Genomic DNA, 16,900 nt, shown 5'->3' on the forward strand with positions numbered 1-16,900 from the left:
CCCAGAGTGCCCACCTCGGGTGCTTGGTTAGGCTGCAGTTCACAGGAGAGGGCCCCAGTGCACTGAGCAGCCATCCTCAGATCAGGGTCCTGGGATCTCTGGGTAGAGAGTGAGGTATGGGATGCAGAGAGGACAGGCCTGGCACAGTCTTGGGCCCTCACAGGCTGAGGAACCGTGGAAGTGAATCGGATCACAGAACTTGCCAGCCAACAGCCTCGTGATTCCAAGGTATAAGGTCCAGTTGAATACCAAGAAACAGAGCTACGTGTGTATGGTCCATCTCAGAAACTGGTGGAATGGCCCCTGGTCCCCTTTCCTCATTCTTACTTGTCCTCTGATTCTCAGAGAGGGCCATGTCTGTGTCGCGGGCGGGTGCCCAGGTTGGTCTGGGAAAGCCCCAGGTTGGGCTCTGCTCACTTGCTCTCCCTCCCTACCTCACCTGTGATGGCTGTTCCTCCTCTGGTCCTGGGCCCCTGCCCACAACCCTATCAGGCCTGGCAGGCCCCACCAAATTGTAGAGCCAAGCCCTCCCCCTGGCCTCTCACCATAGTTTGTGGGTCACCAGGCACCACTCACGCCCCTCCCACTCAGCATAGCGAGGCAGGATGGGGACAGGACTGCTCTGTGCCCATGCTAGAACCTGGGAGGATCTGCCCCCCATGGGGACCAGCCTACTGTACCCCCCTGAGTTGGAGAGGAAGCACATCTCGGTCCACTTGGTCCTGTACACTCAGGACAGATCCTGGTTGGATTTTTCTGGAATAGGAATAGCTGGGGCCAGGGAAGGGCTGGGATAAAGACCTCCAGGTTCTCTGGGGAACTGACCCTCATCCCCGGAGTCTGGCCTGGAACACTTTCCCCGGCCTCATGTCTCCCACCACCACAGACAGGCACGTCTGCACCCCTGTGTGCTTGACCCCTTTGAACTGAAGTTCATGCTCTGGGTGTGTGCAGGTGTACTGGTGAGCCGTGGTGTGTCCCCTGACCCATATTTGTGGGTCCATATCTACAAGGGACATCAAGGCCAAGGCTGTGAGGGGATCTGGGCCCACCATGGCCAGTATGGGTCCAGGCTGACCTCTTGGGTGTCCTTGACTGTCCCTGGGTTCCTGAGTAGCCTAGGCCCAGCAGGCTCTGCCCCCGGGTCCCCTCAGGAGGCCTGGTGTCGCCAGGTTAGATTTGAGCCACTGCCATACCATGGAGCTGGCTAGCCCCTGAGCAGCATCAAGGGCAGCAGGGCTCTGAAATGGGCACCTGTGGCCTCCCTTCTTCCCTCCCTCTTCCTACCAGCCTCGGCCAGATGCCGATGCCCACTGGCCTACTGGGTACCCCACTCCACCACCAGACCCTGCCTCAGACTGGTGGGAGCCACTGCAGCTAGGGAGCCCCCCACTGGAGATTTCTACCTGATGGACTCTTGGCAGCCTGGTGGGAGGACAGGGGATTAAAAGTATGATTAAGAGTCCCCGAAAGGACAAACAGGGGCCCTTCACCCCTGTGGCTTTGAAGCTGGACCTGGGCACTGCCCTTGCCCCCAGCTCTGCTATTGCCCATCTGGGGCTGCTGGACAGCACCTGGGTTCAGGATGTGGGTCAGCCTCGTGGGCAGCCCAGGTAGGGGCAGGAAGGCACCTCTGGGTTCCGCCCTCTTCCTCTGCAGTCAGTACTATGCAGGGACATGGAACCTTTGCCTGCCTTTTTCCTGTGGCCTTGCCTGCTGTCCTAGACTGGCCCAGGGGTCACCATCTAGCATCTCCTCCTCCAGAAAGCCCTCCTGGGTTCCAACCCACTGGCCCCCTTAGTGGGAATTGCCCAAGGTCGGCCAGCGTGGGAGGGAGCTCAGGCACCAAGCCCAAACTCTGCCCAGAAACGCCTTCTTCCCCCCAGGGAAGGTGGCACCGGAGTGCACGGCTGGACCACCCTGGAGCAGCCCCTGGCGCGCTTGGCCCCTTTGAACTGAGGTGTATGCTCTGGGGAGCCATCAGGTTCAGAGCAGAGCTGCCGAGGGGTTCACGCCTGGGCAGAATCCACAGGGCGGCGGGTCAACACTGAGGTGTACGGGGGACACTTGTTCCTCGCACAGGCCACAAGCTCCAGTGACGTCCAGAGGGGCAGTCATGGAGGCACAGTGGCATTGGGGTGGGCCTCTCAGGCAGTGTGGATGCCTGAATCCATGGGGCACACCTGCTGGCTGGGGACTGCCTTGCAGGACTCTTGGTGCTTCCCAACAGCCGAAAGGCCGATGACCAGCAGGAGGCAGGTCCAGCCGGAAGTCCTGAGAACACAGCCATCTGCCATGGGCCAGGGGTGGGGAGAAGGGAGGGACTGCGCGTGTTGCAAAGGTGTGACCAGAGAGTGCTGATGGATCACTGCTGGGTGGAGGCCCAGGCAGTGAGTGCACAGTGGCCTGCTTTGCTGAGAGGGAAGATGGAGAACGGGAGACAAATCCTGCAGATATTGCGAAAGATGCTGCTCTCTTTACAAATGGAGATGCTGAGGTGTCCATGAGCTTGCAGCTCCACGCAGGGCTAGGGCTGCAGGTGAATGGCAGGTGGCCTCTGGCTTTCTCAATGGCTCCTGCCAGCTGCTGGGCTTCCACCCACCCACCGACAGCCCTCTGCCGTCCACCGCCTGCCGTTCTTAGTCATTCACGTCTTCTCTCAGTGGAGCTTTAGGGTTACACGTGGTAGTCGGGTTTATATCAACAAACTCCTGCAGGCACGGAATTGGATTCCAGTTCCTGACCCCCTTTTCCCTCCGTCCTCCCTGCCCTCTCCGTCCTCTGCTCTGCGAGACTTCCTTCACTTACATTAATTTGCATTTGGTTCTTTATGTTGTCCTCTCCTTCCCTCCCCCTCTCCTTTATTTTACTCTAGCTTCCACAAAGGAGAGAAAACATTTGACCTTCGGGTTTCTGAGTTTTGCCAGTTTCATTTTGTGTAATATTCTCCATTTCCATCGATTTACTGGCAAATGCCATAATTGCATTCTTTTTTTATGGTTGAGTAGAACTCCAGTGTGTGTGTGTGTGTGTGTTTGTGTATCACGTATCACATTTTCTTTTTTTAATATTTATTTTTTAGTTGTAGTTGGACACAATACCTTTATTTATTTATTTTTATGTGGTGCTGAGGACTGAACCCAGGGCCTCGAACATGCTAGGCGAGCGCTCTACCGCTGAGCCACAATCCCAGCCCACAACTTCTTAATCCATTTTCTATTGACAGGCATCTGGGTCAATGTCATAATTTACCTACTGTGAGTTGTGCTGCTATGAATGTTGATGGTAATTCACTTCTTTTTTTCAAATGTTTATTTTTTAGTTGTTTAGGTGGACACAATATCTTTATTTTATTTTATTTTTATGTGGTGTTGAGGATCGAACCCAGTGCCTGGTGCACGCCAGGCCAGCGCGCTACCGCTTGAGCCAGATCCCCAGCCCGGGTCATTCACTTCTTGATTCAAATGTGACTATTTTCTGATCCCAGGCACTGTTTTCAGCCCTGGAAGACGGCAGCACACAGAGTGGCACTTGTGGAACTTAGTTTTTGAGTAGGAGGCATTCAGCAGGCTACTCAGTGTGGTGCCTGTGATGGGGGCACAGCAGCTGCCGGCCTCTGTCAGCCAGGGCAGCACACCCCAGAGCTGGGCAGAGCCTTCCTCCCTGCAGCCAGGAAGCTGGAGTCTTCCAAGACCCAGGGGCCAGGGGGGTGGCTCTGGGGGGTGTGAACAAGGCTCATGCCTGTGGCAGGCCCCAGCTGCACCCCGAGAAGCGGGTCATGTAGCTTCTGAGGGCTGTCCTGTGGACGCGCTGGAAGGGTCTCCCTCACCCCCCGGCCCCCCCTCCTTCCTCATCACGGCCCATCGCCAGCTTTGAGCGTGGGGAGGCCCACCTGGCAACTGTGGTGTGGGCTGCAGAGATGATGCAGGGGCTGGGCAGGACTGGTCAGCAGTCTCAACTCCTGTCCCACTCCAGGTGTTTCACCCCAACACCAGTGGGGAGGAGGCAGAGATGCTGCTTCCGGCCCAGCACCGCAGCCCCGGGGCTTCACGCTGTCTGCAGGAGGGTGGGCCTGGCCAGGCAAGGGTTCCGAACACCTGGGGATGCTCCCAGAGGGCAGTGGGTGCGGGGGGGGGGGCAGCTACTCTGCCTCTGGGCAGGACTCTGTTGGGGGGGCTCAGGGAGGTGAGGGAAAGCTGGTCCCCTGCCTGCCCTCTGGGGGCCAGCTCCTGGGGACTGTGAGGGAGGAGAGGCAAGGGAGGAGTTGTGACCAGCAGAGGAGACAGCTGGACCCAGGTCTGCCTGGACAGGAGGCATCAGCCCGTGGGGAGAAGTGGCCGCTGGGGCTCTGACAGGCTTCAGATCTGCCGAGGTTCTCCCCAGCCTGAGGCAGCAGGCTCACTTCTTCCCCAGAGCTCCCCAGCTGTAAGGGCCCTGGGACACAGGGGGTGGGCAGGGGCCTGAGCCTGATTGTGGAGCTCCGGGGCAGGACCACTGGTGGGGGGCTGCCCCCGCCTTGGCCTCCAGGTTCAGGAACGTGGGCCCGGGGTCCCAAAGCCTAGTCCTGGGCAGGGGGTGGGAGGAGGTGCCCACACTGACTGGACCAGAGCCGCAGTGGGGAGGGTCCTGGCAGGAAAAGCCCAGAGACTGTCCTGGAGGCTGAGTGGAGGTGGGAGGCGGGGGCTGGTGGGAGCCAGGCTGCCTCCCATAGCTGCCCTTGAACCTGCCCTCCAGGGGACACAAGGAGGGACCCTCATCGTGATCCAGAACGTGGGTGACGACTGTGACCTGTAGGGAGGGAAGAAGTCGGCCAGGCGGCTGAGCTGGTGCCGCAGGGCACGGCCAGTGTGGGCGGCTGCTCCATGATCACAGCAGGGCCCTGGGCCGCCAGGACCCCACGTCAGAGCGATGAGCCTGGGCTGAAGGCACCTGTGTGTGAGTCCGCTGGGTACCGCCTCTCACCTACTCTTCAGTCGCCAAACTGAGAGGGTCGGCAGCCCTGCCGCCGTGTGCTCTGAGGCCCGTGTCCCCCCAGTCCAAAGCACAAGTACAGGGGTGAGAGAGCAGGGGACTGGGCCCCGATGCCACCAGTACCCTCCTGGCGGGTGACTGGGGAGAGCCAGCTCCTGCAGTCTGTTTCCCCACGACAGGAAGCTGGTTGCGCCAGGGACCTGGTGGGCTGCTCTGGGAGGCCACTCTGCTTCTTGTGGCTGAGGACCAGGCTGCCACCTGGTGGCCACCCCGCACCCTGCTCAACACAGCTGTCTTGTCTTTGAGCACTCCTGGGGGAAGAGAGGGTCAGAGGGTTGGGCCTGAGGTCTGAGGCTTGTCTGTCTCTGTCTCCGTATCTGCTTCTCAAGTGTCAGCTTCCCAAGAGTCTCTCCCAGGCTAGGGCCTCCAACCTCATCTGTGCTTCACCTGGGCCAGGTGGTACCACAGGCACCTGTCTGGCCAGGGGGCTGAGAAGCTGCTGATGGAGAAGGGGCATCCGGGCAGCTTCCTGGTCCAGGAGAATCAGAGCAACCCTGGGCAGTCTGTGCCCACAGTGCTGACTCAGGAGCCAGAGGAGGCGCCGGGCACCGACCGCAGCCACGCCTCCCCTCCATGATGGTCTGCTTCCAAGCGGTAGGCGGCCTGGGAGGGCTGTGGCTCTGGGAAGGGCGGGCTTCACAGCCAGGCCCCTCACTGCCACCCCACAAACAGATGGGAAGTACGGCGGGAGGTAGGGAGCCGTTGTACGTCCTGAGAGACCCGGTGGGACACCCCTGGTGGAGAAGTCGGGGCGCCAGGCAGCTCAAGCAGGTAGGCTGCTGCAGGAGCCTGGGGCCCAGGGGATGCCAGCACTGACCCCTCCCCGAAAGAGGCCAGGGGTGAGACTCCCTGCAGGCCTGCCCTGGGAACCTGAAGGACCAAGAGAAGGAGGAAGAGGCAAGGCCCCTGGCACAGGGCCCAGTGTCCTCCCCAGAATGAGGGTCCCGGGCCTGCTCAGGGCCTGGTGGCCACCTTGGTGAAGGGTGCTGGGGGCTCTGCCTGGAAGCCCCGCAAGGCCACAAGAGTCAGTGCCGAGAGTCGCGTGCAGACGCTCACCCAGGCTCAGACGCCCGTGGGAAGACAGGCAGGGCCTCTGGGAGGAGTCTGAGGTGCTCCCTTCCTGCTGCCTCCCTCTGACTCCATCCTCCAGGGCTGGGGCGGTGGTGGCACTGAGGGCTCTGCAGAGGGACAGGGCCACAGCTGAAGCCTCCATTCTCCCAGGTGTTGCAACAGCAGGAATGCTGGCTCCTATCACCCTGGAAGAAGGGACAGAGGCCAGAGAACAAGCCCAATAACCTCTGCAAGAACGTCCTTCCCCGTGAGGCAAGTGCTTCACTGTCATGGGCACATGGAGACCACCTGGCAGGGGTCCTGGGGGAGGCAGGGAGTGCCCACCACCAGATTTGGCTCCCTCTGACACACAAGGCCCCAGACTTCCCCACCTCTGCTCACCACAGGTCAGTGGGCAAGGAAACAGGGTGTGCCCCTGAGCTTCCCACCTCTCCGGGAGACCTGGATGGCCTCTTTCCCTTCCCACTTGATACCACCCATGTCACCCTGCCTGACGTGGACACCAGCAGGCCTGGAGCCGACTCCATCGATGCTAGCTGCATCAGGTGGGCGTGTGAGGGAGCAGCAGGTGTGCAGGACATCCTCCCTCCAGGCCTGTCTGGAGCGCACAGGAGATCCTGACCTGTATCTGCCCCTCCAGTCATCCGGGCTCCGTCTTAGGCACCAGAGACCATGCTGGGAGGCCCCAGAGAGCCAGGTCCCAGGGGTGGAGAGCAAAGAGTGGACCCTGGCAGCAGGGTCTTCAGAGCAAGCTGGACTGAGTGTGACTCCTCAGCCCTCCCCTGGCCTTAAGTGCGAGGAACCGTGAACCACCTGGGCTCTTTTGCACACTTGCATAAACTGTCCTCTCAGCTTTAATTTTGACATCCCCCCCCTTTCAGAGTGACCCAGAGGAGAAATCAGACTTGGGAGTGGGCAGAGTGTGCATTGCTACACAGGGGTCCCTGCAGACCACGGCAGCTGCCTTCTGGGGCAGGATGTACCAAGAGAACACACATGTCACTGTCATGACCATCAGACAGGTGGAGCAAGAGCGGGTAGGAGCCCGGAGTCCGACCTGCACTGTGAGGTCCAGGCTTGCCTCTTAACTGGTCAAGGAAGCAGATCCTCCTCGGGACAGAGAGCTGTGGGGCACTGGGGCGGAGGAGGAAGAAGAGCCATGACTGCACCTGTACGCGTGTGCTGGCCAGGCCAGGCGTCCCAGGCTGACCTCCTTCAGAACAAGTGTTTCTGGTATTGGCCAGAGCTTCAGGGCCACCAAGAGTAAGGCCATATATGTGTGTGCCACAGGGCTACTACGCACGGAAGCTACAAATGGGGCGGCCAGACCAGGTGAGTCTGGTGGGCAGTGGAATGTGTGTCCCCAGGTCCATGCTGAGGGAGAGCAGGTCCTGCGCTGAGAAACCTGACTTCGTCTATCCCCCGGGTCTTGGTGGCTTCGGTTCTCCTGAACCTGGTTCAAGACTGGGCTCTGCTCACAGAGGACTCAACCCCAGCTCCAGGGCCAGGCCCTGGCTCACATCTGCCTCCCCAGGTCTCTGCCTGGCTCCTGTCAGCAGCTGTCTTCTCTGGGTGCCACTGGTGCCTATTCCTGCCCCAGGCACAGATCCTTCCCTCTTCCCAGCAGCACAGGGCTCTGATCTGACCAACCACCTCTTTGTGGGAGGGTCCTGCGAATTCCTCAGGCAGGAGGCTGGCTCTGCCTAAACAAAACTCCCTGTCCCCACTCCTGCCCTGCCATGCTCCTTCTTTCCTTCCCTTTCTGTTCCACCTCCATTTTCCTTTCCTTCCTCCCCTCCTGCTGGGCCTTGGCCTGTCCCCCGCCCCTCCACCTTCTCCCAGCTCACCCCCTTTGCCCCTCCCACCGAGGGGTCCTAACAGGACCCTCTCACCCTGGTGGCCCTACTTGGGAGCTGCGGCTCACATTCTCCAAACCAGACCTGCCCCACCCAGGAGGAGCCACCGCGCACAACGAAGCACTTCCAGGACTTGACCTGGATGAGGTGGACCCTGCCACGCGCTGTGCTCACAGTGGTGCATGGCCAGGTGCTACCAGGGTGGGACTGCAGGGAGCGATAGGAGGCTGGACCTCTGGACCAGGCCTTCTGGTAAGGATGGGACCAGGGCTTCGCTCCTTGAATTCATTAAGAGGTCGCCTGGTTTGACCCCAGCCGGGCATCAGACGCCAGGGCACCATCGTGGTGCTTGACTTTCTGGTGGACCTCATCCGCAAATTGGGTGAGCAGTTCCGGCCCCTCCCCTCCCGGAGGCCACGCCCCATAGAAGCCACACCCTCTCCCGTTGCCCCTCCCCAGGCTCCATTCTCCCGACTGCATTCTCCCGACTCCCGACCTGATGGCCCCGCCCTCCCACGGGCCTCGCCCCTCCGGCCCTGCCCTCCCCGCTAGCCCCACCCAGAGCCCACCCTACGACTCCGCCCCTTTCGCTGCTGACCCCTCCAGCCGCCGCTGCTTGCCAGCTGCCCTGAAGGCCGTTCGTTGTCCCTAGGGCTGGACGAACCAGCTGGTGCGGCAGCAGCGCTTGCGGACGGTGCAAACCGAGGCGCAGTACCAGTTCGTGTACCTCGCGCGACAGCGCTGCATCCGAGGCGAGCAGCTGCGCTTGCGCGGGCAGGTGGGGGCGGGGCGGGGGCTGCGTGGGCCCCCAGCGGAGCGCGAGCCCGAGCGGAGGACTAGAAGCTGGGCCTCAGTCCCCGACCTGCGCAGTCCCGGTCGCCCGCGGCGGGAGTTGGCTGACGGTCTGGGGTGCAGCCAGCTGACCTGCCTCTATGAGAGCCTGCAGAGCCTGGGGGCTGAGGGGCCTCTGCCAGCCTCCACCCCGCCTCCCTGTCTGTGCCCTGGGGTAGGGCTGAGCCCTTAGAAGCTGTTGGCTCCTCAGAGGGCTGCTTCAGGGCCAGAGATATTCAGGTGTTGGAGTGGGGGGCCTGGAGTCCACCTCTCAGACTTGCGTGCCAGACCTGGACCCGACTGGTAGGAGAGCAGTCTTGAGATCCAGTGTTCTTGGCCCTGTGAGGACTGCGGAGCTGACAGTGACCACATGTGGACCTGAATGTGCCTCAAGTCCAGCCACTCCATGTGGGCCTGTGTGTGAAGTGAGCAACAGGGACAGCCCATGCCTGACATGACTGCAACCATCGGTATTAGTATCCTGCTGACCTGTGTGCCCTGCCCATCACCACCATGCCTGTGCAATAAGGCCTGTGGAATGAGCGCCTGTAGAGATGCTCATGTGACCATGTGTGCAGACTCACGTGCTGGCCCTGCTGGTGGTGAGGTGGCTCTACATATGCGTGACTGTGTGTGACAGGGTGTGACACCCCGGCCTGTGTCCATGGAGGCACCCCTCCTTCTCACAGCTACCTGTGGCATCAGGGCATCTCGAGTAAAGCTGGTTTTAGTTCTGTTTTTAGGCTGATCCCTGGCCCCCCTAGTCCTGGGCCAGGGGTGTATGAGGTCCCTAGGACTGGACCCAGATTCTACAGGGTCTCTCTCTGCTCTCGCTCTGCCCCGTCAGAGGCCCTGCTGGTAGGAGCAGGAAGTATCTGGGCCTCGGGACAGGTCTGGGCCTTCCTGGTCTCACTCACCTTGTGGTACAGGATTCCTGGGGCCATGGCAGAACCTGGGTGGGGTGGGGTGGCAGGATGCCCAGCCCACAAAGCTGCATGCGCTTGCTCCAGCAGGTGGGCTAGCTCAGGAGGGCTGAGGGTCTACCAGAGGGACCCAAGGTCTAGATCATCAGGCCACCACTGCTTGTCACCACCTCTGCTTCAGGGACCCTTGGGCCTTGGTTTCCACAGGGGTCTTGGGTCCTGTGGTTCCCTAAACAGCTCTCCTGGTGGGGCTGGGGGTTCACAACTTCCTGGGGGTATGCAGGGATGGCCATGGTGGGAGATGGGGAAAGAGAAGCCCCCTTAGAGCCACTGGGTGCTGGGCCAGGCTGAGGCTCCAACCTGCTGGGGTGCCCTGGGACTTTCCCTGTTTCCCTAGGGGAACCTCATGGTACAGGAGCTGGCCCCCTAGTCCTTGGTCCCACCCATGATCCAGTGGGGAACCTGGACAGAGGCTAGGCTGGGTGGAACAGGGGGCTTTCTGGAGGGGTGGGGACACAGAGTGAGAACATTTTACCAAACAGAGATATAAACTATTTTATTTTAAAATGTACTGTTTGCAAGCATAGAAGGGCATCTGGGCAGTTTCTGCAGTGGCCTGGGCAGAGGGCCTGCCCTGCCTCTGCTCTCTGATCCCTCCAACAGAAGGGGCCAGCCCTGCCTAGAGAGAGCCCTGGGAAGGCCCTGGTGAAATGGCCTCAAAGACAGTAAGCCCTCCACGCATTGCAGGGTGTGGAGGAGGGCAGGGGTCTGGCCAGCACCTCCTGGTCCCTTCCACCACCTGTGTGACAGGGGAAGGGATAGCTTCTAGGGCCTGTAGGAGCCAATCAATCTTAGAGACTTTGGGCACCCTTTGTCCATCTCATGAGGACCCTCAGTGGGGTCCTAGGGGATAAATTTCCAGTAGCTGCTGTGCTCCTGACCCCAGCAGATCAGAGGCCTGGCCATAGGCTGGTGACCCTAGTTGCTAGCCAGGGGCTCAAGGGAGAAGGCAGTGGCAGCAGTGCTGGAGGCAGTAGGTGGCCGGGGGAGGCAGCGCAGGTTCCCAGTCTTGAGCGCACACTGCACGGGCCAGAGCACCATGCAGAACAGCAGCAGCAGCAGGACAGAGACCAAGGCCAAGCGCCGCCAGTCCCTGCAGCGGGCCCAGCAGCGGGCCAGGCGGCTCCGGCGTGGGGCCAGGTCTGGGACAGGCACAGGTGGGGTAGGTTCAGCAGGCTTGCTCAGGCCCACATCCACACACACAAAGCCGGGTGCCTCACGGCCAGGTGTGGCAGGCAGTGGGCGGCAGCACAGCTTGGTGCCCTCTAGCCACACTGGCTCCTCTCGTTGCAGGTGTGCGGGCATCTTGGCCTGCAGCTGGCGGCTGGTACGCAGTGCAGGGGCCCCAGCAGCTGGCACAGCTGTGGGCTTCCGGCAGAATGGGCAAGGCACAGCCTCACTGCCGGAGCCCGTGGGCTGGGCGGCCGCTAGCCGGGCCAGGCACTCCAGGCAGAAGACATGGGTGCAGGACAGTTCCTTTGGTGTCTTGAAGATGTTGTCATAACCTGAGAAGCAGATGGAGCACTCCAGCGGGGAGGCCACCTTCTCTGAACCAGGGGTGCCGGGTGACCCGGGTGTCGAGACTGTGGGGCTGCTCCGGCAGTGGGGTGGTACCACCGTGTGCCATACCTGCTGGCCTGTTGACATGGTGCTGGGCTGTGGAACAGAGGCTGCTGTGAGTGTCTCCTGCCCATCCTATGAGGTCAGTCTTGTCCAGCATCAGCCCCCAGATTCCAGGGAACACACTGTCCACTTGTGGGTATCTCTGAAGTTCCTGCGCCCCTGGAGCTCTTTCACCCCAGCTATCACCTACCCTCCCCTACTTGTCCCAGGGCTGGGTGTCCCGCGGGCCCCAGGCCTAGATGGCTCAGAGGGTGCTGGGGTGCATCTCATGGCTCAGTGGACACCTTCTGCCCCCTGCCTCTACTTATGGTGGCAGTGGTCTGTGATGGCTCCTGCAGCATCCCATCTTTGGGGGTACGGGCCCTGTGGGAAAGGCAGCTTGAGGGTGGGTAGCTCCACCAGGTTGACTCAACCCGGAGCCAGCAGGATGGGGGCCCTGGGCTTGTGGGCTGCCTGTAGGCGGCTGAAGTGATGTGAAACTACATGCCGCGGGCGCCCGGGTTGGTCGGCACGTGCTGGAGTTGTAAGTGGCCAAGTAGAGTGGGTGGGGGTCTCTGGGTCAGAGGGCAGCCGAGCCATGTGATGGAGGGAAGACTGGGAAGGCCTGAGTGAGATTCCAAGGAAGCGCTTTCCCAGCTGCACCCTGGACACTTTGGGGCCCACTTGTCTGCCTGGTGACCGGGGTCTGGTGCCAGTGACCAGGGATGGGAAATGCCCCCCGGCTAGGGTGAAGCAGGCTCAGCCATCCTCTCTGTGCCCTTGAACGTCAGGCCATGGCTGCCCTTTGAAGAGGAAGCAGGATGTGGAAGGGTCCGGGACCTTCTCTTCCATGGCCGTTTCTACGTCCCTGATGGGCTCAGAAGACCCCACTGACCAGACACCTGCCCTGCCCTGCCTGCTGCCCCTCCCCAGCCACAGGGTCCTGCCTAGAGGACAGACAAGTGACAATGCCTTTCCTCTCAAAGGCTCTGGTCCCAGGACCCAGGGAGCCCGGGAGGCCTCACGAGAGGTGGCCCCTGGCCTTCCTGGCCCTGGTCTAGGCTTACTGGCCAATCCTGGGGCAGGTGGATGGTGCAGGTATTGCTAAATTGTCACTGCGATCCTGTGAGTCACCTGACATCACCGTGATGTCACGAGGGCCCCAGGCTCCTGGCATGTGATGTCACCACATCTCAGGGATAGCTGTGGCCCTGGCAGACCTGGGAGGACCTGGGGACTGCCCTCCCCCACCTTTCTCCCACAGAACTTGCTCCTTGGCACCAGGCCTCACCCTCACAGAGGTGCTCCACCCTGGGCCTATTCAGGTGAAGGGTGAGGACAGGCTGAGCAGCCTTACCTGGCAGCGGGGGGTCAGTAGCTCCTGGGCATGATCCTCTACGCCGACCACAGAGGGGTTCTGAGCCTCTGGGCTCCCCAGCTCCAATACTGTTTGCTCCCTCTCCTCCAGTCCTGGCTTGGCCTCGGCTCCACCTGGCAGGTGTCTCTCCTGGGGCAAGTGGCCAGCAGCTATCCTGAGGTACTAGCAAGTGTACCTGGGCTGTCAGGAGTAGAGGATGCGTATGCTTGTCCTGGTGTGGGCTGTCTGGGACAGGTGTGAGTTCTCAAGGCATGAGCTGTGGGCAGGTGCCTTTATACCTCCAGGGTGGCTGGGGGTGTGGCTTGGGCTTCAGGATTGGCTGGCCATCCTCTTTACCTAGCAGGACAGGCATGGCCGCCTGGGGATCAGAGGTTCTGGGTCTGGGGTCAGCCCAGGCCTCTGCAGCATGGGGGTCTGGACTTGGGTGGGTGCAGAAGCAGATCTGTCCACTCTGTTCTAGTTCCGGCTGCCCATGGCTCCTGGGTGGGCCCAAAGCAGGGGAACCCACAAACACCTCACAGTGATAGCCCAGCTTGCCACCTGCACTGCTACCTGCCTCCCCAGAAGCTCCACCCCCTCCCACCCATCCACCTGTGACTGTCCTCAGGATTCTCACGCCTAGCACTCCTCTGCCTCTGCCCAGGGTCCCACTCCAGCCCAGCCTCCCTCTGTTGGGGTCCAGGAAGTGAGGTGAGAGGTCAAGGCTGGGCAGGGCCTGAGCAGCAACTCTGAGGATGAAATCAGAGCGAGGACATTTGTGATCTGGGTGGTCACAACAGCTGGTGGGCAAGAAGCCTCCCCCCTCCCACACTGTGTACCGTGGGGCAGGGACCAGGGGCCGAGGGAGACCCGGGTCCAGCAGAGGATCGCAGAAGCTTTCCTGGCTTTTGCCAGTCGGCATGGGGCTCTAGTCCACCACAGGGCAAAGGCCCGGGCGAGTGTCAGTGTTCACCCAGGGCTGAGGCTAGAGTGGAGGGAGGTGAGGGGACTACACCAAAGCCGGATGGGCCAAGCAGGTAGCCAGCTCACCTGAGCGCCCATTGTGAGCGGAGGTGTACTGCCCACTGCACTCCAGATGACCAACCTGGGTCCCTCCAGTGGATGTCGGCCCCTCCCCACCCTTTCTGCCACGGTTAGGCTCTCCTCCCAGGTCCTGAGGTTTCCCTGCCTTCTGCCTAGCACAGGGGTGGGTGCACCAGTGCTGCTGAACTGGGGATGTGGGCCCCACTGCTAGCGAGAACCCAGGTCCTGAGGTTGGAGCCCACACACAGGCCTGTAGAAAGGCACAATGTGAGAGGGACCGTTCTAGGGCAAGGGATGCCCCTGCTCCTCGGGGGCCCACCCACCTGCAGAGCCCACTGACCACCTCAGTGGACTGGGCATCAGAAGCCCCTGTGGTGTTGCTCCCCAAAATCCTGGTGCTCAAGGACAAGACTCCCAGGGCCTGAGGGAGAGCTGGGGGGTGATGCCTGACCAGAGGGGAACCTGACCTCAGGAAAAGACCTAAGCTTCCCTATCTGGTCCTTGAGTGGAGAGAAATCTCAGGGCCAGGAAAGGAGACGGGGGCCCAGAGAGAGGGCCCAGATAGGAAGCAGGGGAACAGAGAGCAGTTGGGGTCCTAGAGAGGGGTGGGGCCCCAGGGAGGGGGCGGGGACCAGAAGGAGGTAGTGCCTAGAGAGGGACTGGCCCCCTGAGCAGGGTCAGGGGCTCCTGGGGTGCCGTGACCAGCCCCTGGGGCCAGTTCTGCGAGCCAAGTGACTCAGCATCACAAGCCCTCCAGGAAGTAGACTCCTGGCTGCCCGAAACCTCCTCCCCGGCTCCTGTGAATATTGCCACTGTGAGGTCACCGGGCTCCGCAGGGGACAGTCAGTACCCAGAGGCGAGTGTGACATAGAGGCCCAAGGAATGTACCAGACCTTGCTGCAGAGGTGGGGCCAGAATCCCTGCCTTCCCCCACCTGGGCCTGGGGGAGTCCCACCCAGCAGTGAGGGGACTTGGCAGGCTGTGTCCAGGGCAGTGGGTGGGGCAGGAGTAGGCAAGCGAGTGAATGGGGTGTGTGCACCAGCACCCTAACAATGGCTGAGTGAGCATTGTGCATGCATGAAGTGTATGGGTGCGTGTGTGCACACAGGGTCTGCCTCACTCTCTCCTGTCTCCTCTCCCCCTACCCCTCACCCTGGGGGCTCCCTGGGCCAGGCTCTCACTCATCCCTCCCCACCTAATGTGGGTGGCAGAGAGAGGAGCTGTCCTTGTGCAGGTGAGTCCAGGAGAGCATGGCCTTGAAGGGGCACCCTGAAGCCCATGGTTCACGGCTCTCCCACTCCCAGGGCCACGGGTGAAGCTGGTCTCCCATTTCTGACAATGCTGTACTTGGCTCCGAGCCAGGGTGTGCCTGGTGCTGGTCATTCTGCTGACTGCCCACCCTCCCCGAGTTGCTGCACCTGAGGCTGTCTGCATGTCCCAGTGGCTCTGCTGGCTCCAGGCTGGGATGCTTTCACGCAGCCCAGGTATGGATGGAGGTAGAAGCCGGAAGGGGAAGGTAGGCTCTGGGGTGGAAGGCACACTTGGGTCTGCCCTTTGCCCCACCTTCTGGGGCTGGCACCAGGCCTGGTCCCCAACCTCTGGAAAAGAGCAGCCTGGACAGCATTGTCCCTTTTGTACTCAGCAGTGAAACTGCAGTTCCCAAAGATCTCTTGATAGCCCCTGCTCAGAAGCCCCATCTGCTGAGCCTGATACTCACCCCACTGAGGCTCAGAGCCCAGGCAGCCCCCAGACCCAGGCCCCATCTAACTGTGCACCCACCACCCGACATCACTCTCAGGTCCACCCGAGTCCTTGCTCAGCTGCTCCTTCCCTGGTCAGCTTGGGCACCTCCCCCAGTGCTGCCCAGGGAACACTGAATGAGCAGGTAAGGGAATGAAGGGCGGGGGGCTGGGCTCTAGGGAAGAATGTGCAGGGGGCTGTCGTGACCTGTTTCCAATTCTGGTCATGGGTGGGGGTGAGGGAGAGGTCCCTGGTCAGCATGAGCGAGAAGGGTCTGGGCAGGGGTTGCTCAGGATGACCAGAGAGGGAGGGGGCCTTCTCTGTCTTCCACAAAATGTCCCTTCCTACCTGCCATCAGAAATCATGTTGGTGGGGCTGGGGTTGTGCCTCAGTGCCTAGCACGTGAGAGGCACCAGGTTTGATCCACAGTACCACATAAAAGTAAATAAAAATAAAGGTATTGTGTCCACCTACAACTAAAAAAGTATTTTGAAAAATCACGTTGGGGTCCCTCAGTCTGGCCAAAGCACCTGTCCTGCTGCAGGTAGCTCAGGATGGCATGGCCTGGGGAGGTCCCGGGTGCAAAGAGGCACACTGGGGCCAGACTCCCTCCTGTGGTTCTCGCTGCTCCTCATGTTCTGTCTCCAGGGTGGGGTCCTTTGTTCCCAGAACAAGGTGATGGGGGGTAGGCCTACTGGGGGCCTTGTTCCCAAGCACTTCTCAGATAGGCAGACCTCAGGCTGGGCCTTTCTGAGGCTGGGCGGCAGCAGGTATCTGAAGACACAACCCCCAGTCCATAGTCTGGGCAGAGGGGCTGGGGCAGGGCCAGGACTCTGGGCATTCCAAGTGTTAGGTGCTCTGCCCTCCTCTGGGCAGACTCTCAGTGCTTGCTCCAGCTTGCCCTCCTGGGCCAGTTCTGCTGCCCATCAGCAAATGCCTCCATGCCCACCAGCCTCCCAAAGAACTGTCCACCTGTGGGCTTGAGGAGGGACTGCTGCCCTGGGCTCAAGTGGCCAGGACACGGGGGTTTCCCCAAGGGTGAGTCAAGCCCATAAACTGCTATTTGTAGCCTCATCCTGAGGGTTTTTGGGGTGTGAATGAGGCCTGGCCATCCCTGCCAGGTCTCCATGGCCCTGTCTGCATGCCCCGGCCAGGCCTGGCTCTTCTCCACAACAGCCCATCTTGGGTCCCAAGGAACCTTGGGTGGCCCTCTCCAACAAGGGGATTTGGAGCAAGCGGTCTTTGGGGGGACACCCTGAGAGCTGAAGGGGTGAATTCAGGGGTGGGCCCTTGGCAGGAGCCAGGCAGCCCCTGATTTGAGGCCCCTGACTAGGAACTAGATAGTAGCACTCCTGGAGTCTGCTGTCTCCCTGTCCCCTGCATAG

At 61.0% G+C, this 16,900-nt stretch overlaps 1 protein-coding gene and 1 long non-coding RNA gene across 2 annotated transcripts; both read right to left on the bottom strand.

Annotated features, from left to right (window-relative positions):
* Positions 1-3,342: 3,342 nt before the first annotated feature.
* LOC144367820 (uncharacterized) lies at positions 3,343-8,849 on the bottom strand. Its single transcript, XR_013427300.1, has 2 exons — positions 8,557-8,849; positions 3,343-6,209 (listed from the first exon to the last, which is right to left on the bottom strand). It is a non-coding gene; the product is annotated as an uncharacterized LOC144367820 (long non-coding RNA).
* A 1,392-nt stretch (positions 8,850-10,241) lies between these two features.
* On the bottom strand, positions 10,242-16,844 carry Rnf223 (ring finger protein 223). The gene is made up of 2 exons (XM_005339269.5): positions 12,732-16,844; positions 10,242-11,428 (listed from the first exon to the last, which is right to left on the bottom strand). The coding sequence occupies exon 2, from the start codon at positions 11,417-11,419 to the stop codon at positions 10,691-10,693; it is 729 nt and encodes a 242-aa protein (XP_005339326.1). The 5' UTR covers positions 11,420-11,428; positions 12,732-16,844; the 3' UTR covers positions 10,242-10,690.
* Positions 16,845-16,900: the final 56 nt, after the last annotated feature.

The sequence above is a fragment of the Ictidomys tridecemlineatus genome, chromosome 11 (assembly GCF_052094955.1).
Source record: "Ictidomys tridecemlineatus isolate mIctTri1 chromosome 11, mIctTri1.hap1, whole genome shotgun sequence".
NCBI lineage: Eukaryota > Metazoa > Chordata > Mammalia > Rodentia > Sciuridae > Ictidomys > Ictidomys tridecemlineatus.

What these genes read in the sequence shown, in the direction of transcription:
- Rnf223 (XM_005339269.5), bottom strand. Translation starts at nt 11,419, where the DNA reads ATGTCAACAGGCCAGCAGGTATGGCACACGGTGGTACCACCCCACTGC.